The 25,527-nt window shown below is 35.0% G+C and overlaps 1 protein-coding gene across 1 annotated transcript in view; it reads left to right on the forward strand.

Annotated features, from left to right (window-relative positions):
• The first annotated feature begins 4,715 nt into the window (after positions 1–4,715).
• The window catches only part of LOC129361044 (bromodomain adjacent to zinc finger domain protein 2B), a 30,041-nt gene continuing 9,229 nt past the window's right edge, over positions 4,716–25,527 (forward strand). Inside the window, exons 1-20 of the mRNA XM_055031665.1 lie at positions 4,716–4,853; positions 13,919–14,077; positions 15,406–15,561; positions 16,291–16,422; positions 16,648–16,811; positions 16,902–17,081; positions 18,816–18,877; positions 19,385–19,803; positions 19,939–20,133; positions 21,157–21,217; positions 21,457–21,565; positions 21,695–21,796; positions 22,038–22,242; positions 22,799–22,891; positions 22,972–23,033; positions 23,230–23,295; positions 24,011–24,076; positions 24,441–24,485; positions 24,670–24,696; positions 25,155–25,220. Of these exons, the coding sequence (XP_054887640.1) occupies positions 13,921–14,077; positions 15,406–15,561; positions 16,291–16,422; positions 16,648–16,811; positions 16,902–17,081; positions 18,816–18,877; positions 19,385–19,803; positions 19,939–20,133; positions 21,157–21,217; positions 21,457–21,565; positions 21,695–21,796; positions 22,038–22,242; positions 22,799–22,891; positions 22,972–23,033; positions 23,230–23,295; positions 24,011–24,076; positions 24,441–24,485; positions 24,670–24,696; positions 25,155–25,220 (2,367 nt within the window). The 5' untranslated portion in view covers positions 4,716–4,853; positions 13,919–13,920. The remainder of the gene's footprint in view (positions 4,854–13,918; positions 14,078–15,405; positions 15,562–16,290; positions 16,423–16,647; positions 16,812–16,901; positions 17,082–18,815; positions 18,878–19,384; positions 19,804–19,938; positions 20,134–21,156; positions 21,218–21,456; positions 21,566–21,694; positions 21,797–22,037; positions 22,243–22,798; positions 22,892–22,971; positions 23,034–23,229; positions 23,296–24,010; positions 24,077–24,440; positions 24,486–24,669; positions 24,697–25,154; positions 25,221–25,527) is intronic.

Here is a 25,527-nt window from a genome sequence, read left to right on the forward strand (position 1 = left end):
TAAGTTTGTCATTCATTAATCAGAATTTTTTTTTTTTTTTTACATTTCATAAGATTGAATTCTACTTTGTACAGTCTCTAAAGCAGGGCCCCAGACTTGTCCTCCAGAGATACAATCATGCAACTTTCAGGTGCATCCCTGCTCCAACACACATTTATCAATCAGAAAAATTGTCATCTTAAAAAAACTAAGATCTAGATCTGAAAAACAAGATGGGAAAGCGAGGGGAATTTAACTGACAACAGGAATGGGCAATAATGCTGAGATACCAATGGACATATCATAAATCTCTACAATGGCAAGAATTTGGATGGAAAAATCTGGTGAGATTCTTCATCACACCTGCTCAGAAATTCCACTATAATGAAAATCCTCCTACATGTTGGAGAAAATGTAGAAACCAAAATGCAAACCACTATGTCTTCTGAGACTGTCCAACTATAAAAGACGACTGGAAAGAGATAACTAGTGCCTTACAAAATATTTTCAAATAGAACATTTCTTTGGAGATCAAACTTATGTATTTTGGCATAATTCCCCAAGAAGCTTTGAAAAGAAACAAATATCTGATGACTTTTATTAATAGCAAGTAAGAAAAACATTACAAGAAAATGATTATCACAAGACAAACCAACTTTAGATGGCTGGATGGACAACCTTTAACATGTATAAAATGGGAAAAGTAACAGCCTCTAAAAGACAAGACTGAACAACTGTCGGTGGTGGCAGAGTTGGGTAGACTATGTAAATCTTAATAGATTTGATTTCATTTTTCAGACCAAACTTGATGAAATCTCCTCAATAATTCACTCTCCTATAATAGATATATTTCATAATTATTTAATACTATGTTTTTCATTGCAGTACTCTTGTTTTTTGTAGTTTGATTTTTACATTTCTAACTTTATTTTTTCTTTTCTTTTTTTTCTTCTTTCACACTCTGTTACTCCTTGCATTATTCTCTTTTTTCAGCGATCTGAAGTTGCCTTTTTGTTTTGACCGTTATAATGTAATGGTGTACTTGTCCACGTTATTTTAAATATTGAAGTTCGTTTTGTGATGTAGAGGCTAAGATTAAGTGAATGATACTTCCTTGAGAATCAACAAAGATAAAGTTGGAAAAAAAAAGTCCTTCATAAAGTCCTTCATTGAATTTCATTCAATGAGATTGTTTTGTGTGTTGTGAGCCATTTCCTGATGACATGCGTTCAGGACTCTTTGAATGAACTCCACACATTAATGATGGTATGACAGGAAATATCTTTCTTTTAGCTTTATTCCCAAACAACTGATTGGAATGTAGATTGTGAAATTATTATGGAGACTTTGTGACTCAAATATGTCACTGAGTTTCAGTTCCACAGCAGTGAACTTACAAATCTGCTCATTCACCCTGTCTGCTGCTATTGATGAACGTCACTGGCACTGTATGTGCAACTTGTCAAATCAATTACTCTCACCTTCATAATGACAATGTCATTGTTTTGTGCTTACTTTTCTACTGTCGACTGGCTTCTAAACAGTCCTAACTAGGTGGATGGATAAATAAGATGAAATGGATAAACACAACCTATCTGATCTAAATTTGGGTCATGTGGAACAATGCACTCCTTCCAGAAGGCCAGTGCATCTGTTTACATCTCTGCCTGAATTGAGATGAAACAGAACTAACAGAAGTGTGTTTGAAGTGTTTTTGTTATCATTGCTTTTTAGAAATATCTAATTTTAGCTTTCCATGAGGTCTCTCATCTGCTCATCTGAAAAATGTCTCCCTAAATCTAGGCCACAGCCTCTTTCTGTGATTTTCTCATCATGTGGTGAATGACTGAAGTGAATCAAAAATTCTGTTATTGTTTATTCATAGTGTGTGTGTGTGTGTGTGGGTGTGTGCGTGTGTGTTGTGTGTGTGTGTGTGTGTGTGGGTGTGTGCGTGTGTTTTGTGTGTGTGTGTGTGTGTGTGTGTGTGTGTGCTAGGTAATCTCAATGTTTGACCACCAGATGAGACACAAACACATTTATGTTGAATCTGCTTTTTGAAGAAGGGAATTGCATCACTCTATTTGTGATTCTAAAATGGATTTACTTGTTTACTCATGTTTAAAGGTGAAATATACATGATGTAGATACATGTTGTAGGTAAATGATCATCCCAGCTGACATAAAATTTAAAGAAGTGTGTTTTATCTTTGTTATAATTTGATCTTAACGTGGGATGAAGATATGTTTGGAGTAGAGAGTGGGCATATACTTTAAGCAAATAAGAAAAGAATAATATGTCAATGAACTCTCAAAACTCACAATGATCCTTTGTTGCATACCCTCCAGTTGGAAGAGGTCACTGACCTCAAAGTCAATGGAACTTTGAAGTCAGGAGTTTTTGACCATAACGTAATATTTTTTGAATTAAATGTTTTTGTTGTTCATCAACAAAAAAAAATAAAGAAAAAATGTAAATATGTTTTCCTAATTTACTTTTGTTTCCACACATTCCAGAAGACTGACGTCTTCTGGAATGTGTATGTATATATATATATATATATATATATATATATATATATATATATATATATATATATATATATATATATACTCTCAAATTTCTGCCTTTCTCACTATAACTGGGACATCCATGTTTTATTGCCACACACGGGACTGTTGTCTCTTCACAAAAGCCAGGATGGCCTATTTTCCCTCTGATATCAGCAAATGAATTTCCTTTTACACATCTGTATATATATATATATATATATATATATATATATATATATAGTCACAGAAGGTGGGGACACTGTGACTGACACTAATTAATATGGACATGGGCATGCATGTCAAAGATAACTAGAATTTAATGTACATTTGAGGGAACCTGCACATTGTGTTGCATTAACATGTATCATAATTTAGCATGCTTAGTATTAGTACCACTATACACAAATATGTTACATAGAATTTGATCTGAAACCGCTTTGACCTTTTTAAACTATTGATTCCTCACAATTAATGGTCGAGGAATGTTTTGGCCTGAGTGAAATCATTGCCGTTTCCGCTCTGTGTGCTTGTTTTCAGCAATACATGATGAACACAGTGCAGGTTGTGGTATCTGTGAATGCAAACACTGTAACAACACATAAGAGAGGAAAATAAATAAAACACAGGATATTTCAAAAGCAAATCAGTCCTTAAATCTACAAACAATGATCAGATTTACTTTTTTTTTTTTTTAAGCAATGGCTACATTATATAATGGTACAATACGAATGAAGAAACTATATTTTGTATCATTTTGCCGTGAATCCTAAAAGAGAAAAAAAACACTAAATATATTTCAGAAGACTCTGACTTCATAAACTAAAATTTTAAATTCCTGTTAATGAAATACATCACACAATTACTCTGTTATTTCTTAAATGCTTTATGTGGGCAAATGTTCAGGCAACCTCACATAGTTGCCATGGGTGATTCAAGGATTTTTTTGAAAAAAATCCTTTACTATGCAGCATTACGTTCGCATTTTGATTTTCCGCTGTACTTTCTGAGGGCGTGAGTGTTAAGATGGAGGAATTAATCAAAATAACATTTTGATATGTTAATGATGAGAGTAACGCAATAACATAATCTGAAGCTCAAAAAAGTTGATTTTATATAACTCCCCTTTTAAATGGAGTGGACTTGTGATAAATTCAGTTGATTGGACTTGATTAGGCACGGCACACACCTGTCTCTATACAGCCACAATCTGACAGTGGAGGTCAGAGTGCAAACACCAGGCATAGAGTAAAAGGAATTGTCTGTAAAGCTCTGAGACAGAATTGTCTCAAGGCACAGATCTGGGGAAGAATACAAACAAAAAAAGTTCTGCTGCTTTTAAGGTTCCAATGAACTTGTTAGTGGACTCCTTCAATGGTCAATCCAGAGGTTTGGAATCACCTCTCGTTTTTTTCCCATGATATGGGAAGCAGTTTATGGTATAATACTGAGAATATTTCAATTTTAAGGTTCTTTCAATAGTTACGAATATATGTCGGGTGACCTGAAGGACTTCTTCTCAACCACAACCGATATTTCAGATATTTCAAAGAACATTGTTTTGATGGGGTTAAAATACATTACACAAATTATACAAATAAATGAATTAATGCAAGTTTCCAGGTCACTTTCCACTCAGGACAATAGAAAACTGGACAACTCACTGCTGAGCCATAATATTTGAAAAATAGATCATTCTATTAATATTCAGCAACATCAGAAAATAGTAAGAAATTTAAATACTAATCAGAGATGTATTGTATTCATAGCACACACAGCTGACATAAAGTTTAACAACGTTTATGTCAGCTGTGATGACATCACACTTAACCCCTAAAGGTAAGTGTTACACTTAAAGTAACCAAAAAATGGTTCCTTTATTGTATTTGGTAAAAAGTAGTCATTTTACTAAATACATTTTGACTTGCTTTTTGCTTTTAAACAAAACAAAACATGCTGAAGTAGTGATTTACATGAGTACTGTCTATTTCAAAACATTGCTCAGTTTAAAATCCATTTTTTGGCCAAGTATTTAAGCCACAAATACCTCCACGTAAAGCTGCATGTTGAAGAGCTCGATTCAATTAAAAGCTACAACTGCATGCCATAAGAAGGAGACAGATTGTTCGTGCAGCTACAGATCTGGGATCAGAAGTTCGCGCTGTAAAAAAAACAAAAAAACAACAACCTTTTCTGACGTCACTTCGCTTCATTCGCTCAATCTGCGGTAACAGAACACTCTTCAATCGGACTCAGTTAATAACCAGCACCCGTTTTAGCAGCGAATCCTCCCCCCAAAAAAGAAAAAAAAGCCTCAAAACTGGAAAGTAAGTGTGCGTTTTTTTTCTTCCCTTTTTAAGAAATGTATTTCTGTTGGTGTGTAATCCGGGCTCCAGTTGCTCTTATTATCGCTGTGTGGTGACAAACGTCTGGTCTCTGGCCAAGGCGAGCAGCAGCTAACGCTCTGAATTCATCACACCAAAAGCATCCTTCTCCGCAGTTACCTCGTTTTTGTAGCGCAGCTGAAGTTTAACGTGACGATTTTAAAATAAAATAACAATAATAATAATAAAATAAAGAAGTTGTAATTACCAATGTAAAGCGTTGTGTTGCGCTAAAGTTTGTTTAGAATACAGCTGTTGTCATGTGGAAAGAGGCACTTGGATACAAAATTCTTACCTCGTGTAACTGCTCTGGCTCGAGTCATGATTTAAAACACGACTCCGGTGCGAGCTGCTCCAAACAGCGGTTACTTTCAACTGACAGAAGACGTTTTTAAATTGACTTTAGTTTTGACTTGAAGAATTGTTTCCTCGCGGCGTTAAATATTGGTTAGAAAAGACTAACTGAAAACGTCCAGCTTTGTATTTTAGGAGTTGCCTCGAGCATCTGTGCAGCTCGAGCTCTTATGTATTACTTGTATCATTATGTCCGGATGTAAAGCCTTATTGTGAAATCACGTTATTTTGAGGTCCTCCAATGGATTTAAAAGGACTGGATGAACAAATAGTGTTTGTTGGGTTTTCTAATTCTTAATTTATTTATTGATTTATTTTGCTGAATGGCAGAAATATATGTATGTACATATATATATTGGTGTGTGTGTTATTTTTAGATATTCATGACTTTTACAAATACAGAAGTTAAAGATTGTCATGTTGCTAAGTCATTTGTGAAATCTTTTGATAAATTCACAACTTTTGAGTTTGCAAGAAAGTTGTGGACCTTCACAGGTCCGATTCTGAGTCTATGTGTATTTCAAGCATAAAAAGGGCACCACATCAACTTTCAATTACATGCTAGTTTGAGCTCCACAGGAAACATCAGCCATGGTTCCAGTCAGGAGAAAAAATTTGATGTCCTGATTGTCCTCATGTGGTGTTCATTTATTCTGTCAGAATAAATGGTCTAAAATTTCAGGGAACTATTGTGAGGAGTTTGTGGAAGGATATTCAACATGTTGTGATTCCACCGACTCCTAAGGAACTACACGAAAACCTTTTAATGTGAACAAAGTAAAGGTAATTTAATGATATAGCACATTTTCAGCAACAAGGCAAAAAAAAAGTCCTTTACAGAAATTAAAAGGAAATGCAAACAAAATAACAAATCAAAAAGAAAGAGCAAAAGAAGGAAAGGCTTATAATGTCATTCCAAGTAAATAAACTAGATACTCCTATTCAGGGGTGGTAGAAGTTCTTGACCCTGTTCTGGATTGCTAAATAAGTATAAATAAGTAAGTATCCTGTGGACTTCTGGGTTGCTAGAAACATATTAAGTAAGTAATCTCTGGATACTTCTATTCAGAGTTGGTAGATAAGTCTCAGTAAGTATCCTCATGGTCTAATTCCTTTAGTAGAAAGTTCTCTCTAAAATACTTTCCAATGCTCTGCTACTTAGCAAATGTTCCCTTCATACCATAAACATATTTTTACAGAAACTATTGCCAACAAACACATACACACATGCAGTGCATATTCATTCATATACTGCTTACTGGTTGTTTTATGGAAGTGATAGCATTGCTTCATTGATTTGAGGCCTCTAGCACACTTTACATTTGTGTAATTTTTATCCTATTTTCTTAAACACTAGATTTTTTTTATGTCACTTTTGGTCACAGTTACCAATGTGATTATGTAAATTTATCTAACAACCACATGTTTAATTGCCGTAAGATTGTAGCTTCATGTTTTTTTTTGTTTGTTTTTTATATGTAAATGATTTATCAATGGTGTAAAACTTGGTGTTTTGTTGGAATTACCTCAAGTACATCTTCACGTTATCTCTGCGTTCACAGAAAGTTTGCACTACCTCATGTAGTTAATGTGACCTAAACACACTATTGTGTTTAGGTCATTTAACAGTGCGTGGAAATTAATGCCTTGAAAATCCATTTAACTTGTTGCAGATCCAATCTGTGTTCATAATTTCACTTGTAAGATTGGACCTTAATGTTATGAATACACGTTCAGCTTTTTTTTTTTGAGGATTAAAGCACAATAATATACAAATCTCCTTGAAAATAATCCTGTCAATAGAATCTGCATAGCTTATTCTGCAGGGCTTCAGATATCACTTAGGCTGCTTTGTTTTTCATCTTTTATTTGCTGCACATCAGAGCTGATGTGTATCTGGATATCTAGTTGAGGGGCAGTAATGAGCGCATGTGTATGTATCTACGGCATCAGCACATTTGCAGCCTCAGTGAAATGGCAGGCGGCATTAGTTGCTTTAAAGTTCATCTTTTAAATGACTTCAGTAGCCAGGGCTGTTGGGTAAATCAGATCACATCCTAGATGTGCTATGCATGCATCTAGTAGCTGCCAGTAAATCAACATACAGGTAGAAGGTCACTGCATTTGCCTCATGTTTATTCAACACACACGTCCTTGTCCACTGCAGATGCAGTGTTGTCATTCCCTCCTTTATATGAGGCTTGTGAAACAAAAGGAAACTGATGTAAAATTTTTCCTTAAAGTTCTGTAGTTAATTCTTTTCTGCATATAAAACATGTTTTATGCAGATATGATCTGGGCTTAAATTAAAATGAGTCTGTTTAAATTGAATATACACATATATAAACAAAAATTTATTTACGTTATTGAACAATTGTCCTTGTTTTTCTTAGTTTTGAGAGTTAAAATCAAGTTACATGTATTTTTTCAGCTATTGCATCCTCTTGTTGAACAGGAAAACATCATATTTTCATATATGTTTTGGTCTTTATAGAAGGCTCGAGGAATAAAGTGGGTCTGGTAATAATTGTGTTTCACTCATTTTCACCCTGCCACTGCTGTTCCTATCCTCTTTGCAAGTTTGCACTCATTAATCAAAGATGCTGCTCTCCTGCTGAGCTGCAGGTTCATCAATCTGGCAGCCTGCTTTCTGTAAGGAACAGGACAAAAAGCTCTCAACACACAGGCATTAATAAATCTATAGTCTTTATATGCAAGCCCTGAAGGTTAGTGCTGCATAATTTGATGTCCTCCTCTTTGTCTGCTGTGATTGATGTTTTTAAACCTGTTAGGCTTGACTGGAGTTGTGCTTTGTAGGTCAGTGTTGACACTTTATGATTGGGTGAGCCAGAGCATACAGGATGTGGATTATTAGGAATATGTCAGGGAGATTACACTTTTTCACTGTTTTAATTTATCTCCGCCTGGAGATGCATGTTGCAGGCTTTATTTAAACCACTGATGCATTTGAGATGGAGCTCTACCCGCTGTGCTAATGGGGCTGATGTTTAAAATGTGGGTGGCTTTTTGATGGCATTAACCCAAGCTTTTTTTTTCTTTTTTTTTTGTTGAAAGATTTTAGACCAATTGAGGATGGCTAAACAGAGTGCATATAATTCTTGGTCAGATGGCTGCTCCAGAATTGACTTTTACCTTTGGTTTGAATAAGCTGTTGACTCTCATATTTTGCAAGTACTCACAGCACTTCATTTTTTCACCATTTTGTTGTATTACAGCCTTATTAGGTTTATTAGTTTCATATCAGTTGATTAAAAATAATTATTGATTAGGTGTTTTTTTTGTTTTAAATGTTAAGTACTGCTAAATACATTTTTTAAAGTATTTATTTCTAAGCAGGTATGTGACACAGTGACAAAACCTGAAACTGCTGATGTGCAGATATTACTTAACAGGTTGTTGCTAGGTAACCACAGAGAGAGTGAGTTAGTTGATGGCGTCAACTTTTCTTAGCTGGCTGTTAGAGGATGAGCGGCTAAGCCGCCTACATCTCCCAGAATGCTGTGCAGTTGTGGAGTGGAGTTCAGTGAAATTATTGAATATTCTATTTGACATATTTTTTCTATTGTCATATACATTATCAATTCATTTCCCAGCCCTAGTAATCTTGGTGTATGTAAATTTCTCGTGTTTTTCTGTTAACACTGATAACATCAGTAGATGTAATTGTGATAATACAGTCTTCACTAATCGTCCACACTACATTTCTGTGTGACAAATTTTCATGAAGCTGTCCCAGATAACTACAGTACTCTTTTAGTAAGTGCATTTGTGTGCATATGTTTTCAGGTCGTCAGCGGTGATGCCATAAAACTCAAGTATCGTCTTATACATTCAATGTTTGAATACATTGGAAGCTTGCAATCCCTTTCTACCTTTTTGTTCTCTTAAGTACTTCTTATCATTTAGTGTGAGGAAAAAACTTATCTGCTTTGTTAAATTGGAGAATGTAACAGCTGAATAGAAATGTTTCACTATGCTGAACATCTAATTTTAAACTCTAATTTCTGCATAGGATTAAAATTTCCAATTAGGTTAAGACTCAAAAAGTCCTCCTTTATGAAATTAGTTTGTGCTGCATTACACTTTGCTCTCATTTTTGTACATCTAATTAATTCACATCTTTCTTTGAATTAGTGTTAAACCTTCAGAGCATATTAAATCTCAGGAGGATGGGAAGGAAAACTTTTCTGACCACAGGGTGTTTGAAGATAAATTACTGTGAGCCAACAGGAGTAATTTATGAGGTTGGAGCCATTGTTTGGCTTTGTTTTAAAATTAAATTTGAGTGACTTCCCTTCATTTTTATACAAATGTGTCTTAGATGCTATTAAAAATGTAATTGCTGCCTCAAGACACAGTGAGTGGGTGTAAAAGATCCACTGTGTATAAGTAGAAGCATACCTCCTCCATTAGATTTTTTTTTAAATTTTTATTACAGCTTTTAGAGATAAATTGCAAGTTATTTTCTGCCTTTTTAAAAGCAGTTAATCATCCATGGCTGTTCACTGTGGGTTTTTATGACTAAATATTCCATAGGAATGAATAAGAATACAATTGCAGATCATCTGTCTGAAGCATGAAATGTTTCTACCTCCCCTCCAGAACACCGAGATTTCTGACCCACAAAATATGTGCAACACATAAAGACGTCTTGAACTGTCATGATATTGATGACCTGTTCACTGACTAACCTAAGACAGTCGCAGTGAAATAACTTGCCTCTTTATGTCACAGACCCTGCTAAGATGCAATGTGATCTGCAGTGCTGCAGATGGGATTAATCAAAATGTCAAAGGCAAAATGGTTGTCTTCACAGCAGTCCCATCATTCTCTAAAGCCAACATTTTCCCTTTCATCTGAATGTAGTAGAAGCGGTGCAAGGGTTTAAGACAGAAGTTTTATATTACCTTCTGCTTTTCTACATTAAGAATGAATTAAGAATGCATTTTTCTTTTGAAGTTGGTGCCCTTTCAGTGAATATTGATGCTTTCCTGACTTCTCTGAGAACAGGGAGACTGCTGTCCGAGCAGCTTTCTGTTTGAGACTGACCCGAGCCTTGGCGGTTTCCTGTGTTGTTCCTGAATATTATAACCAATTTATTCTCAGCTGAAGATGATATTGTAAGTCAGACGAATAGGATTTAGGCAAAACTGAGTGTTTCAGCTGTACCAAAATCCCAAATGCATACCAAAACTGGATTCAGAATGGAAAAAGGAGACCAACATTAAGCTTCTCTAATGGATTTCCTTTGCCCTTATTGAAAATGTAAGTATAAAAGCTGATTTGTGCGAGGGATTGTAAATTTAAAAAGAATTCGAAGTTGAGGTATTTTTATGACTAGTTGACTCATTCTCTGTTTTGGAAGACATTTTATCAAAATGAAACTCTGCTTTGAGCTTGCTGATGAATAATAAAAAAAAAAAACATTCATAATTCCACAAACAAACTGAACTTGAAGATTTTCTTTCTAACACTTGAATAGCGTTAGTGCTTGTAAAAATATTACTGTTCTTGGCGATAAGAAATGCAGCTTATCTGAAAGAGCGTTTCTGCCACCCTGCACAGAGGATCTGTTTTGTCAGCACTCGTGTAGACATGGAGGTTGTGTCAAGGTGAACGCTGAATTGTAAAATCATAGGAAATCATTGAGATTCTGGTTCGGCACATGGAGTCTTTGTCAGGGAAGAAAAATGGCAACTTGAGAGCATCGACAATATCCAGCTGCCACCGCTCTACCACAGCAGCTATGACCTTCTGAAATGCAACACCTGATAATGAACTTTACATACAAATTTTAACAGCTACTAAATCATTTTTTTTATTGTAAGAGGATCCCTGGAGGTGTTAAATATTTTTTGCTCAGTCTTTTAATAATATTTATAGAGTTCTCTAGGTTGACATTTCTTTTTTTTTTCTATATATAAACATGATCAAAGTAGATAAATGAAGTAAGAAAAACTAAAATATCTGTATTTCCATAAAACTAGGAATAAAATATCTTAAATTGTTTTTTCTAAGAAATTAGAACAAGAAGAATTACATATTCTTTCCTATTTTTTAAAATAATTTTGTTCCTTTTTAAAACACAATTTAATGCTAATAATAGTTATTTTTTGTTTTGTTCTGTGATGGGACTCTACAACAAATGCTATGAGAAATTGACAACCTTTAAGGTCTTTGTTGAAAATTTACAAGACTATGAAATTGCTTTAATTATCCCATTTTTTCTTTTACTTATGTTGTGTTCTTTCATTTTAAGGAACAGCATCTTTTGCAAATGCTTTCTTAGTGTGAAGCAACCAAATGACTTAGTATCACTCAGCTTCAGTGAATAAAAATATCTCAGACCCAGGGGAAAACAATGTAATTTACAGAAGAGATGTCTCAGGTGAATTTATGTATATCTTGGCATTGCTATGCCAAGCGATACATGATTGATATAAACCATTGCTATAAATGCTTTATATCAATTATAATATGTCAGACAAGTAATTTGTTTGGATGAAAATGTTCATAAAAATACAAATCGTTATGCAAATGGTAATAATTTAGCAATGGCTTCTCTCACCAACACAGTTAATTCAAATACAGATGCAAACAGCAATAGGCTTTCATTATTCTTCAATGTAAATAAATTAATGTAAAATACAGAAGGAAAAATGAGACATAAAAAAGAGCAAATAATGCAAAAGCCAAATGACATTGAGACACCAGTTTAATATGTATGTGTTTCAGCTTGACGCTCGATTTCATTAGCCAATCTCATTGTTATGCACTGACTGCCTTCCTGCAGTAAAATGAATATTGCATCTCTGCAGACTGAATAATCAGCAGAAAATATTTGTATACGTGTGACATGTGTGAGAAGAACTATCTTACCTGCTGGAGATGCAGATTCTTGTTACGACACATTGATCTTCATTTGTTCCAAACATTAAACACTTTATTTGCAGGGTTTTTAAAAACTGAAGAGTTAAACTGAATATAAATTTAAATGTTTTATTTAAAATAAGGTTTCTGATTTGGTCATTCACAAAGAAAGAGAAGAAGCTGCATTTTGAATGATACTGATTGTCTGTATCTTTTGTGATCATGGAGCCTTTTTATTTGATGATTCTTTCAGATATTGTCTTGACTTGGCTGCTTTGACTCGCAGCAGAGGTTGCACATCAAGCCATAATTTGTACTGCTTCCCTTGTGCAATCATTAAATAGCATTTAGTTGTATATTGTGGCTATTTTTGGCACTCAGATGAGTCACTCATTTATTTTTAATGATAGTTCACAACCTCTCTCACAAGCCTTCATATGACAGACATGTAGGTTTATGATGGCTTCACAATCAGAATAGATGCCTAAACGTAATATTAATAAAATTCAAAATCTCAGTGACTTGGAAAAATGCCCAGGTTGATTTCCAGATACGTTCATCCTTTAAGATAAAAACTATTTTCATGGACACAGCTGGTTACTTCTGTAGTTTTTAATTTGACTATTTGACAAACATTGAGGTGCGAGCAGCAGGTTCTAAAAATATTCACCAGAAAATAACTTAGTTTTTTCCACATTTTCATCAAAATAAAAATAGTCTGAGTATCTCAAGGGATTCTCCTACATGTTTTAGAATTAGAGCTTCTTGTGCCAAGTCTTTGGTGCCTGAATTAAAAAGGCTAGATTTATTCAGAAATGACAGGTTTTTCACTGACCTTAGCCAACATGTGTATGTGGATCGCATATGGATTTTGCTCAGGCTTTGTGGGCTTGGTCATAATGGGCTTCTTGCATGGGACTTCCTTGGGTTGACTAAATCTTGGCAAAACTAGTTCAGCAAACGCTTAAGAAACATTTTTCTCAGGAACAATATTCTTAGTAAACATAAGCATTCATGTCATAAAGGTTGTCTCATATCTGTGTGCATTGTCACCTCAAAAGTATAAAAAAACAACAACAAAAAAACATTGTTTCACTCCTAATTTTTTTTCAGCCATACTTTTGTATGAGATGACTAAATTTTGTTTCATGCTGTGCAAAATAATTCTGTCAAACAAACATGACAGAGATTTTTTATTTATTTGTATAGTAATCTGTTCTGTGTGTGCACTCTAAGCACAACTGGTGCCCTTTCAAGCTGTTCAGCACTCTGCATGTGGCCAAACCTTGTTGAGGTATCTTGATAAATGACCCAGTTATTACAGTAGCTGAAAAGAGACTGTGTTTGCAGTAAAAATACTGCTGATCTTTGCTGATGACTGTGTAGCTATATTATTTAGATGTACATCAACCAATTGTTGCAATGCAAAAGGACCATGTCGGGGCAAGAAGAAACAGTTTAAAGAACAAAATCTATTTTTGGACACGAAATATTCTTTCTTTAAAAATAAAAAAATAAAATTAATGTAGGATTAATTTGCATTTTTGTGCCCCTTAATGTTCATGTTTAGTCAACACCAAAATTAATTAAATCAAATCTGTGTTGGCCACTTTTGTGAATTGTTGTTGTAAATGACATTTGAGAAAAATGTCTGAATTCAGTAAATTTATCCAATAAGTCAACATATATTTTGCCCAAAAGGAAAAGTACTCTAAAATATGAGGAATCAAGTTTGATCAATGATTGCCTATTTTCATCAACAGATATGGACTCCAAACTGGGGCTGGCTTCATCATCTCCTGCATCTTCCTTTCAGAAGGGTTCTCCTGTACCCACTTTCTCTTCTGCTCCACCTCAACCAACCTCAGTCAAGTACAGTCCAGCACATAGTCCTGAAGGCAGCATCCCTTTTACAATATTTGGTATGTGCACATTTAACAGCAGGTTAAAAATCAAACGTGTTGTACTGCAAATCTGGTTGACTCGCCCACAGAGAGATGTTTTCAGTAGCTTTTCTTAACAATATGTATTGCATCATTAATCTGACTTTATCAAGCACGCTTTATTTGAATTTTTTAAAGAAGGAGGGCTATTTGGAGAATTCGGCACACCAACTTAATGAATTGCAACTATTTAAAAACCAGTACACGCCCTTGTGGATTTCTTTAAGCTCCAGTTTATCTTTTGTGATTTAACATGCCTGTCAGCCCCACTCTGTTTATGCAGCCAGTGGCATCTCTTGTTTTCTCTGAATACTAACTGTGGCCAAAGCCATTATGTACTGAGCAACAGAGCTGGACACACTGACACACTGTCAGATTATCCATGACCACAGAATAATGTGCAGATTTACATACAAGGGGTGGTCTTCTTCTTTTTTTTTTTTTTTCCTTTAATGAAAAATGCCCTAAAACCCTTGTTTTTTCTGCTATTAAAGTGGAAAAACACAGGCACCATTATAAATTATTCATGTTTATATATTAACTGAAAATATGGACAATTTTTATACCCATGTTAGATGGAAGGATACAGTCATATTGATGTAGCAATTCAGTAAACTGAGATCTGTTGCAAGGCGTCCATTAAATGGTGACCTTAAAATAATGGTTTTTAAAGGTACTGTCGGTACAGACCTCCGTGTTAAGTTGTAAATCTCTTATATGAAAAACAGTTGGAAATATGGACTAATTACATTTTTAGTTTTGTGGGATGTATTTAAAATACTACCTCATGTAATAAAGTACGTACAGTACACTAAGCTGTCAGTTGCTCAAATATGCATATTTCTTCGTTTGGAAAAACAATGTAATTTCAAGTTTCCTACTGTGTAATTACCAATCATGGCTGGTCAAGGTCAATTTGTAGCTGTTCTTGTCATCAGATCATCCTGAAGGATAATAATTTTACTTTGCCTTTAAATAAACATGTTACCATCTGGTCTCTTTAAGTTTTCATAGTTTTTCAGGTTATGTAGTACTGCAAGTATGGCTTTTGGCGCTTCATGTTACGTATTAATGTTCAGCGAGGTAGCTTATTGTTTGTGTTACATCTGCTGGATATCAGTCCAACATTTTAACCCACAAGCACAACTAAGGTGTGACGGTCTCCAAGTCAAATCTGTCCATACAATCTATGTTTAAGTTAATAATTTTTGGGGTTATTTATCCATCCACTGTCAATCAGTTAATCTGTTAAGGTTTTCAGATGTTTGTTTTTGTATTTTTACACTGTGCTCTTTATTTTTTTTTAGGTCACAGTCACCAGACAGGAGAGGAACTTTCAAATATGCAGAGCTGTCCTGCTTTTGGTCTTTTAACCTCAAGTTCAAATTGCTCTGAGTTTGTTCACCGAGGAAAAACGGGCTTGTCGACAACACCTACACACACACAATTCAAAGTATTTCCAAGTAAGGAATACTTAAGGTTTCAAAAGTTTTTAGTACCAGGATAGAATTTTTTTTATTGCAAGTGATTAAATATAAATATTATCTGCAATTATTTCAGGGGTTAGTATCAAATTGTCATGCGATACTAAATAAAAAAAAATATTTTGAACAGTAATTTAAAATAAACTGGGTTAACTGGGTTAATTCAGATATTTTGTCAATTGCTGGCTGTCTTTATTTCTTGAGACCAGAAACTTTCCAAATTATAAATGTTTTTCTAATAAGTTATAGAAAGAGCTGAGTGTCTTCTTCCAGCCATAACAGTACATTGGGAGCAGCATTTTGTTGCACCATTCTATATATATCCAGAGAAAAACGTTTATCATTCCAAGAGTTTCTTTGGCATCACATTATAAGAATGGTATGACAAAGTCTTCTCTGGTTTGTACCTGGGCTTTGTAAACAAAAAACTGTCTGTGTCAAAATGAGTTTTATGGGACAAAATAAGAATCTTCCCAGATTGTTTCATATGAAACAGTAAAATTAATGGCAATGTTTAAAGATGCAGATGCCAACAACCCAAAATTTCCAAAAAATATTTTACATTCTTCAAAATCTACAGTGTTGTACAACAAATGCAGTTTGAGTATCATTGATATTTTACATAAATTTAAGTTAAGTTCTTCTGTTTGTTGACAGAATATTTGCATGTTTATTCTTTACACATGACATACTGTCTTGTTCACTCAGAGCTGTGGCGGCCTGCTGAGATGGATAATTGCAGAGCAGGAGCCATCTTTCACCCTCTCCTGGGTCTGCATCCTTTCTCTATGCCAGTCTTCAAAACCCATAATCCCAGCGATCCACAACTTTGCACCTCAGGTAATGAAGTAGAAAAAAACCAAAACTGTTGTTCCATCATTGGTTATTATCCAGAACTAAGCAGTACTGAATATAAATGACACCTAAATCACAAAAAAAAAACATGGAAGTATTAACTAGTAGTATTTATTATGAATACTCAAAATTTACCTCTCCGGGTATCAATGTGGTTAACATTGCACACCCTATACTCTCTTAAGACAATTAAAATGGTATTTTGTGCAGGTGTGGACAGATGGAACACATCCTCCTCTAACAGGAACTTGAACACCAGTTTATTACCACCTAAAGAAAAAGAGAAAACTAAAATCAACTCAAGTTGGAGTCAAAACAGCCTTTCTGAGCATGTGCAACACCAGACCAAGACCATTCTAACAACTAAGGAAAAGGTTTGTATTAAGCACATTTTTTCTTCTTCTTTATCACTTTGGTATGAGGTGAATGTAATCTTTTTCCAATCTTATTTTATTGTCATTTAGGATGTCATAAAAAGACCGGTAGAGTCACCCAGGTGTAATGTTCACCTATCAGGATCCTTGTCAGAAAGCTCCAGTGAAGAAAGCAGCAGTGATTCTGACAATATGGAAAAAGATGATGAGGATCTAAGCAGCGACAGCGATGACTCTGACTCTGAAAAAGAGGTCCCTGTTGGAAAGAAAGTTAGTGGAACTGTTGATGTGGAACTGTTTCTGAATCTTTTTTGACAAAAGATTTGCATATGTACAGTTTGCTGCAAAATAATTCATAAAACTTGACGTCTTTTACGTTTTGGCACATTGCACACACACATTTAATACTTTCAGGATATTTTCTGTTATCCCGAAAAATGATACATGAAAATTTTCTAAAAATAAAACTGAAAAGTGTGATTATTTGGGTAAATGCTTTGTAGAATAATATTTGGGTGCAAGTCTTTGAGTGTAATTTTAAAAGCTTTTTAAAACTAGGTACAAAAATTTTGCATATTTGTCATTGAAAAATAGCTCAAGTTCAGTTAGATTGGACAGCAGTTTAAAAATAACTGCCTTTAATTAAAATAACCCTGATACTGAAGACTTCTGTGTAGAAACACGTCCAAAAACATGCAGAATACTCTCGGGGGTTAGAGTTAGCCGCCTTAATCCCATTGGAGTGCTGGTTGTATATTTAGGGTGGTTGTCCTACTGTCCTGAACCTCCGGGTGAGTCTCAACTCTTCTGCAGCATCTTAACAGTTTTTTTTCTCCAAGATGGCTTCATCCATCTTTCATTAAATTAAATAATTTCCCTTTCCATGCACAAGAAAAGCATTCCTGCAACATGATACTACCACCATATTTTCCTACCTGCGGTACTCACTTTGTTTTGATCTATCGCATACAATATCATTAGTATCCATTGAAGTTTGTGGTGTATAACAATATGGAAAATGTTTGAGAATAGAAATATTTTAACATTTTGAATTATGCATAACGAAATGTAGTTGGAGTGACAGAACCAAGTTTGATAAAGTGTATTTGATAACTTCATATCTGCTCTGGATTTGTCAACAATCATGCTCAGTTGGTGGGAGGAAGGCTGGAAGCATGTGTTAGATGATAGAGCTGCTAGTGTAAGAATCTCATAACAGGAGCTGACATGATGTTCTGTCTTTTTGTTGTTTTCCTCCTACTCAGCATCTGACACACAACACTTCCGAGAGTAAAGAGAGGAGACCTTTTGCTGTTGATAGAAAAGCCTGTCAAACAAGTCTTTGTCACAGTGTTCCTGTGACTTCCTCTGATCAGTTTCAGTTCCTTTTTCATCCTGTTGGTCTCCCTACTTGCACAGTACTGTTTTTCCACAGTGCAGTGAGTGCAGAGGAGAAAAGCCAACAGCATAGCAGTGCTTGGCTATTGACAACATTTCTTTAACACAGTCCACAGTCCCACAGCAAGGCTTGCCCTTCACACTCTAACTCTGTTTCAAACCCTGAAAATTACAGTGTGTTTTGTTTCTTCAAGATCAACGTCACAAAACGGATCACCAATTAGCTCTCTTATGCTTGGGGTTGGTTGTTATGGAAAGTAAATCTCCTTTACAGTGTATCGTGATTGTCACTGTTGTAAAAGTAAGGGATAATGAAGGACTGTGTATCAGAGGCATTTGGATCCATGTAACGGTTCCCAAGAAATTACAGCTTTTTGATTATCAAAGTTTGATAATAGCAACACATACATAACTTGTCAGTTAATGTCTGATAGTGGGAGGGGAGGAAGCTAAACAAAATTTTTATAGCAGTCTGTCTTCAATATTTGACAGACTCTAGCCTGCTTTTCTTTGTCATTTTCTTTTATTACAACTTCATTCACAACCCACAGCAATACATTGTGAGTGACAGTGATTTATTTGTTGTTTTTCTGTTTATTCATAAAGGTTGAAACTCAGATGGATGCTGTGAAGAAGGCTTCCTTTGTACGACCCAAGAACCAAATTTGGTAAGAACGAAATATTTTACCTCTCTGTTCATACTTAAAGGCAACTATCTAACACTGTTCTTATTATAACATATTTTATATTTTTTTTTAAAACTTGTTCATTTAAACTGCTTTTTGTAGTTTTATATTTAAGGATTTTGCTGTGTTGTTTTTAATTAATAATTCTTATAAAAGGGCCACCTCATGGCAAAGTGATAGAGCAGGCACATCGCACAAAGGCTACAGTTCTCAATGCAGTTGTCCCTGGATTAATTCCTGGCCTCATCTGCTACATGTTTTCCCCTTTTTTTTCTCTCTGCCCTTTTTTCTGTTAGGCTAATATTGAATAAAGGTCTCTAGTGCCATTAAAAAAAAAAAAAAAACGTTAGAAAAATCCAGATAAGATAATTGTAGGTTTCTGGTTGAAATTTTCAAAAATATGTATGCTCCTCAAACAGTCAAAGTGCTATTAAAATCTTAGTTTGTCATTGTTTATATTCATTCACTTTTGTTCTTTTCATCTGGCAGGAACCCAGAGCTGTTGCTAAATTCCCGCTTTAACAGCGTGGTCAGCACTGCAGATCAAGATGCACCTTTGGCTCTGATAACAAAACCTCGTATCCAGGCCAACTCTCCAAGCAAAAGACCGCTCTTGTCAGCAACCAGTCCTCTCTACCACACACCCGTCAACCTGAGCATTGGCGGCAAGAAGTTGTCAGACACATCTGCTTCGCCATCGAAATCTTCCCCATCAGCACTTGTTCCAGGATCAATTAATGCTGTTTCAATTCTGCATGGAGGGTGGAGACCAGCAAAAACCAGATCCTGCCTAAAACCTGTAGACTTAACCAGAAGCAGTGGTTTTGATTTCAGAGGCTCGGAGGACTCTTCAGGAGACATTGAGGATGACGAAGAGAATAGTCTGAATTCTGGCAGTAGCCTTTCAGGTTAGGTTACAGTGCAATAAATATGTTTATGGAAAGAGCTTAGAGAAATCAGAAAAGAAAAACAAAATATCTGAAATCAAGTTTGAATGTATGATGGAAATAGACTGAGCCTTCTCTGTCTCCAATTACCCTCAGACTCTGGGAGCAATCCTGAGAGTGACAGTGCGAAGGATCATGGGAAGGAGTTATTCAAGGCAGAATCACATACTGATGCTATCAGGAGTGGTGCCCTGCTTAACCTGCAGATTCCCAAGCATTTAATTGTACCAGCCACTAATTCACTCTACCATCATGGAAACCTCCCTGCCCCTTTAACATTTGCAACAGCAGGTAACAAATCTATTGTTTTACATACAATATATTTCTATAGGTTGTCTAGTAAAATTTCAGTAGGAAAGTTTAATCACTATAAGACCCTCCCAAAGTCTGTCTTTTTATTTTTATTATTATTACCATATTTTTCAGACTGTAAGCCGCTACTTTTTTCCCCACACTTAGAACCATGTGGCTTATAGCCCGGTACGGCTTTTCTGTGGATTTCTCTTCAACAACCAGGGGGCTCTTTAGCAGGAAATGAATCACTGGAAGTCAAAGTTGGAAATCAAAAAAGTTCTGATTTTTATTTAGAACAAGCACATGCTAGCAGCAGGCACGGTGAAGAAATTATTTCAAACTCCTGCCCCTTCATTATGGAAACAACATGAAGAAGTTCACATGACGGTGCTTTTAAGTTGAAGGCTATTGATCTGGCAATACAGATAGCTGCTTGGCGTGAACAAATTCATGGTTCGGCGTTGGAGACGCAGGGCCGCGTCCTTAATAGCAGATTTATAAAGGACGCGGACGTCTGTCCTTTGATCTATTTTGTTTTGCTCTAAAATGTGTTTATTTTCCCCTCTGAGCATCTAACCAAAGTACTCCGCTTTGACACAAGATAAAAATAAAAAACATCTGTGTTCACAATAGAAATATATAAATATAATGCTTTATTACATAATGTTGTTAAGGTAGTACATTTATGAATGTATTTAGATATATATTTTAACAATATTTAATAATACATTGAAGTAATTGACTAAAACCCATCTGATTCTTTGTTGTCTAGAATTGTTTAGATCAGATTCATGTTTACGACGCACTTGAACAAATGAGAAAATGGATTCAGTGATTATATGTTTCAGAATACTAGATGACAAAAACAGTTTTCATTTATTAAAATTATTCAGGTACATCATTCTTTGCAACAACATGACCACCTTCCATTTTTACACTATTTTCCTCCTCTATTTTAAAAATACTAGCTTATATTTAGTAAGTGAGAAAAACACAAATTTTCCCTTCTGTTTTTTTTAGGTTTGAAGAAAAAAAGGAGAGTCACAGATGAGAGAGCTCTGCAATTACCTCTTAAGTTTGGGTGAGACTTTGCAGCTTAGCCTTGACGTTGAAGCCAATTTTCAGGTAGAATTAGGGTTTCTCACTAAGGTCTACAGTTATTTTATGATGCATGTCCAATAATTAAAAATCGGACCTCATCTCTGGCTCAAATATTAAATTGATAAAAGTAGTTTTAAACTCCATTTATTCCAATATATTTATGATGGGATATTAATATATTTATTTTATCAAATTTTTGTTCTTGATATTCCTCTTCAGATGGGAGAGAGAGACCCGGATGAGAACTGTTGCAGGCCGCCTGCAAGGGGAGGTGGTTTACTTTGCTCCATGTGGAAAAAAGCTGCGTCAATATCCTGATGTAGTGAAGGTAAATAAATGATGTATAGTGAAGCTGAGCTTTTCTAAAAGCCTGAATTAGAGCTTTAAATGTTTGAGTTTGAAACTTTTGTTGACAATTGAGCTGAATAATGACTTTGCGTTACTCTGTCCTCCACAGTATTTGGTCCGGCATGGAATAACAGAGATTTCCCGGGACAACTTCAGCTTCAGCACAAAAATTAAAGTTGGTAACTTCTATGAAGGTAGAGAAGGACCAGAGGTAAAAGTTTTGCGTCCCAGCTCTATTTATTGAATTTATTATTGATACCGTTAAGCCCAAGATTATTCACATCAATGGCAGATTAAAATTAAAATATTTAATGGGATTATAACAGTTAACCCCATTTTTAATGACTGTAGACCAACATTTTGATTATGTTTGTATATTGTATCTTTGGTGATGAACTCAAAAACTTTAAGGTTTGATGTTTTCCATCACTGACTTTCCTGATCTTTGTCAGGGTTTACAGTGGTTCCTGATGACTGAGGAGGACATTTCTTCTTGTATCATAGCAATGAGTGGACGGCGCAGCCGACAAACAAAATCCAAACACCAGACTGCAAACAATGTTTCTGCAGCCCAGCATCTTCATTCTGCATATTATAGTGAACCTCCTCTTCAAGATATTAGTGATTCAAAGTTATTACGTAAACTGGAAGCTCAAGGTTAGTTTGCATCACTGAAATACTCAGCATGCAGAAGCTGTTCAACGTTTTGCTGGTGTTGCTTTTAAACATCTTAAAATCCAAATATCTTGGTTATTATTTGTCTTACTGAAAACTATGTTCCACATGACTGTGGTTATCTCTAATTTCATGTTTTTTACTGTGCAAGTTTAATTTTGCTTTAGTGCATTTGATAGTAATGCACATGCAATGTCTAATTCCCACCAGTTTGTAGTGGGACTTCTCTGTACAGTGGTTAAACACCAGACCAGATGTTTGTGGCATCTGCTCACATGTATGCTCTTATTGTCACAGCTGAAGACTTAATGGAGGAATAACCTTAATCTTAGTCCAGCACAAAAATCTTGTCTTTCAGCATTGTAAAAACTTTGTGATCAATCTACGGTCAATATTTTTTTAAGTCTTAGGTTTTTTAAACCAGAAGTTTTTTTTTCCTCTTTTAAAATATTTTAGTAATTAAAGAAGTTTGAATTGCTCTTTTTTATTCCTGTATTCATATATTTTAGATGTTATTTGATATTTTGTCATGTTGCAGAAATAGCTCGACAGGCAGCTCAGATAAAAATGATGCGAAAACTAGAAAAACAGGCCATAGCACAAGCCACCAAGGAGGCAAAAAAGCAGCAAGGTAAACAGTTGCTGTTCAATCAGACTCTTCTAATTCAGATTGAAAGTTGTGTTCAGAATTTATTCTTTTGCATATTCCAGCAATAAGGGCTGCTGAAGAGAGGCGGAAGAAAAGAGAGGAGATGAAGATTCATAAACAACAAGTATGTTTTTTGTTTTTTTCCACAGTAATTCATGTTCCTATGAATTAACTCCTACAGTAATTTATAATGCTGCAACTTCCGTATTTGCATTAACACTTGGTAGACCTTCATTTCCCATTCTGCTTCTCCTCAAAGCTTTCTACCATGCATGACTTAACAGTTAATCCATTTGATCTTGCCCTCATCCTTTCTCCAGGAGAAGATCAAGCGCAGTCAGCATATTCGTATGGAGAAAGAACTCCGTGCACAGCAGGTTCTTGAGGTTTGTTCTGAAATTTGAAACGCCTCCTATCTGCTTTGGATGAAAAAAAAAATACATATATATAATGCTAACACTTTCTTTGCAAAAGTACAATTAGATATGAAAAGCCCCCCATACGTGCTGAAGTTTGATGAAAAATAGAGTATTCATTAATCAAGAGAGGAGAAGAATTTACACGGTAGTGTGTAATATACCTATTTTACATTCCCTCATTAATAAAAGCTGTTAAGTATTTCAGCCTTTCTAAATCAAATTTCAGCTGACACGCTTAGTAAGAGGCTCTTAATAGGATTTCATTAGAGCTGCAATCACTGATAAAAACATTGCTTAATTTGCACTCACTGAGCCCTGTTTTTTCTTTTCATTACTATTACGACAGTTTTGTATTTTATAACATGAAAATACAAAAATTTTCATGTTATAAAATTTTTGTAAATTCAATACAATGTTATCTGGAAACTGCTGTGTAGAATCAAGATTACTAAGCAATGTACAGTAGAGAAGGCTTCCTCAGTCATGTCATTTCATTTTAATGATGATGGTGATACATTTTAAAATTGTTTTAATCTGTCCAAAACAAAATAATTACTTTGGTGCTAGTGGTCTGAACTAAGTGTTTCAGTTGGGCTGGATGAACTCTGCTTTGTGTGATCAGACACATAGATGGTGTCACTGATGGTATGCCTTAGTCCTGTTTGCCTGTTTTTTCTTACAGGCAAAGAGAAAGAAAAAAGAAGCTGCAGCCAATGTGAAAATGTTAGAAGCAGAGAAAAGAAACCAGGTGAGGTAAACTTTAATTGGTGCTAATTTGGTTTACCAATTCTTTTTTCCATTAGCCCATTGCATACTGGAGGCATCATCGCTCTAGCATTACTGTTTTCTGACTTGTCAGTGTGAAAGTTGTGGATTGCCTTGCAACATCAGTGTAATTACAAAGAGGCAAACTAACCTCATTTTTATGTACATGCACAGATTGATGATGTTTTCATTTGCACATTTCATTAGTCGGTGATCTTTATGGGGTTGGAAGTTTGACAATAAGATTATTCAGTACAATGAACCAAGCTTGCCTTTTCTGCATGCTGTTCAATTGTGCTCCTTTATGTGCTCATGTTTGGATTTCTAATTGAATCCTTTGTTTCAAGGAAAGAGAGATCCGTAAGCTTCAATCTTTCTTACAGAAGCACCAGGTATGATTTTTGTCCAAAACTGATAGCAATATTGTTCTTAATCTATATCATGTTTCAGAAGAATTTAAGTTTTTTAGCTATTTATTATTTAATCTTTTTTTTCCTGTTCCATACATGAATTTTCTGGCTTTGGTTTTACTTGTGCTTTTCTGATTTCTAATTCTATGCCTAATCTTTCTCCCAGGAGCAGGAGAGGTATAGGCTAGATATGGTACGGGCATGTTATTGTTTTGTACATTTAGAACAGCAAATGCATGTGCTATATGAATAGCTAATATTGTATTATTGCATCCCTCTGCATGGCTTTTTCAGAATAATCCACTGCACACCTCTCTGCTGTTGGTCACGCTGTGGAAATACATATTATCTTTTTATTATGATTATAATGCACTCAGGGTTAATATCAAACTGTCATTGCAAAACACTGAGAACATATGTATGTTGTGTGTATGTTTACCATCATGTTCTCCAGAACGTTTTATCCTTGCATGAGCTGATAAATGAAGCACTGACGTAAACTGTTTTCTTTTTTAACTGTGTTTGAGTTCTGCTTCCCATGCTTCTTATTTAAAGTTATGTATCATATTTGTCATTGATACTTCTAGGTTTTATCCCAATAGATTGAACAGTTGTGAATTAAAATGAAAACACTTTTCTGTTGACTGGTAGGAGAGGGAGAGGCGCAGGCAGCACATGATTCTGATGAAAGCTGTGGAGGCCCGGAGGAAGGCAGAGGTGATGAACTACTGCTCACGCCTTAACCTTTCACACACTGATAAGGTTACATTTCATAATGGAGAGTTAGTTTTAGCCATACTTGTTTTTAAAAATAATAATTTATCAAAGTATACACTTTCAAAATGTGAAAATCTACTTCATTTAAAGTCAGCTTTACGCTTCTGCACTAAATTGTCAATTTTTATGAAATAAAATTTCAGTAAAATGTACAAAGCTTTGTAGTTGTAAAATAACAAATGTTTTGAAATGCACAAGAGATTTACAGACTTGGAAGGTACTGTATATTTGTGTTGTAGTTGCATTT

Source organism: Poeciliopsis prolifica, unplaced genomic scaffold (genome assembly GCF_027474105.1).
Source record: "Poeciliopsis prolifica strain line A6 unplaced genomic scaffold, Auburn_PproV2 SCAFFOLD007, whole genome shotgun sequence".
Taxonomy (NCBI): Eukaryota; Metazoa; Chordata; class Actinopteri; order Cyprinodontiformes; family Poeciliidae; genus Poeciliopsis; species Poeciliopsis prolifica.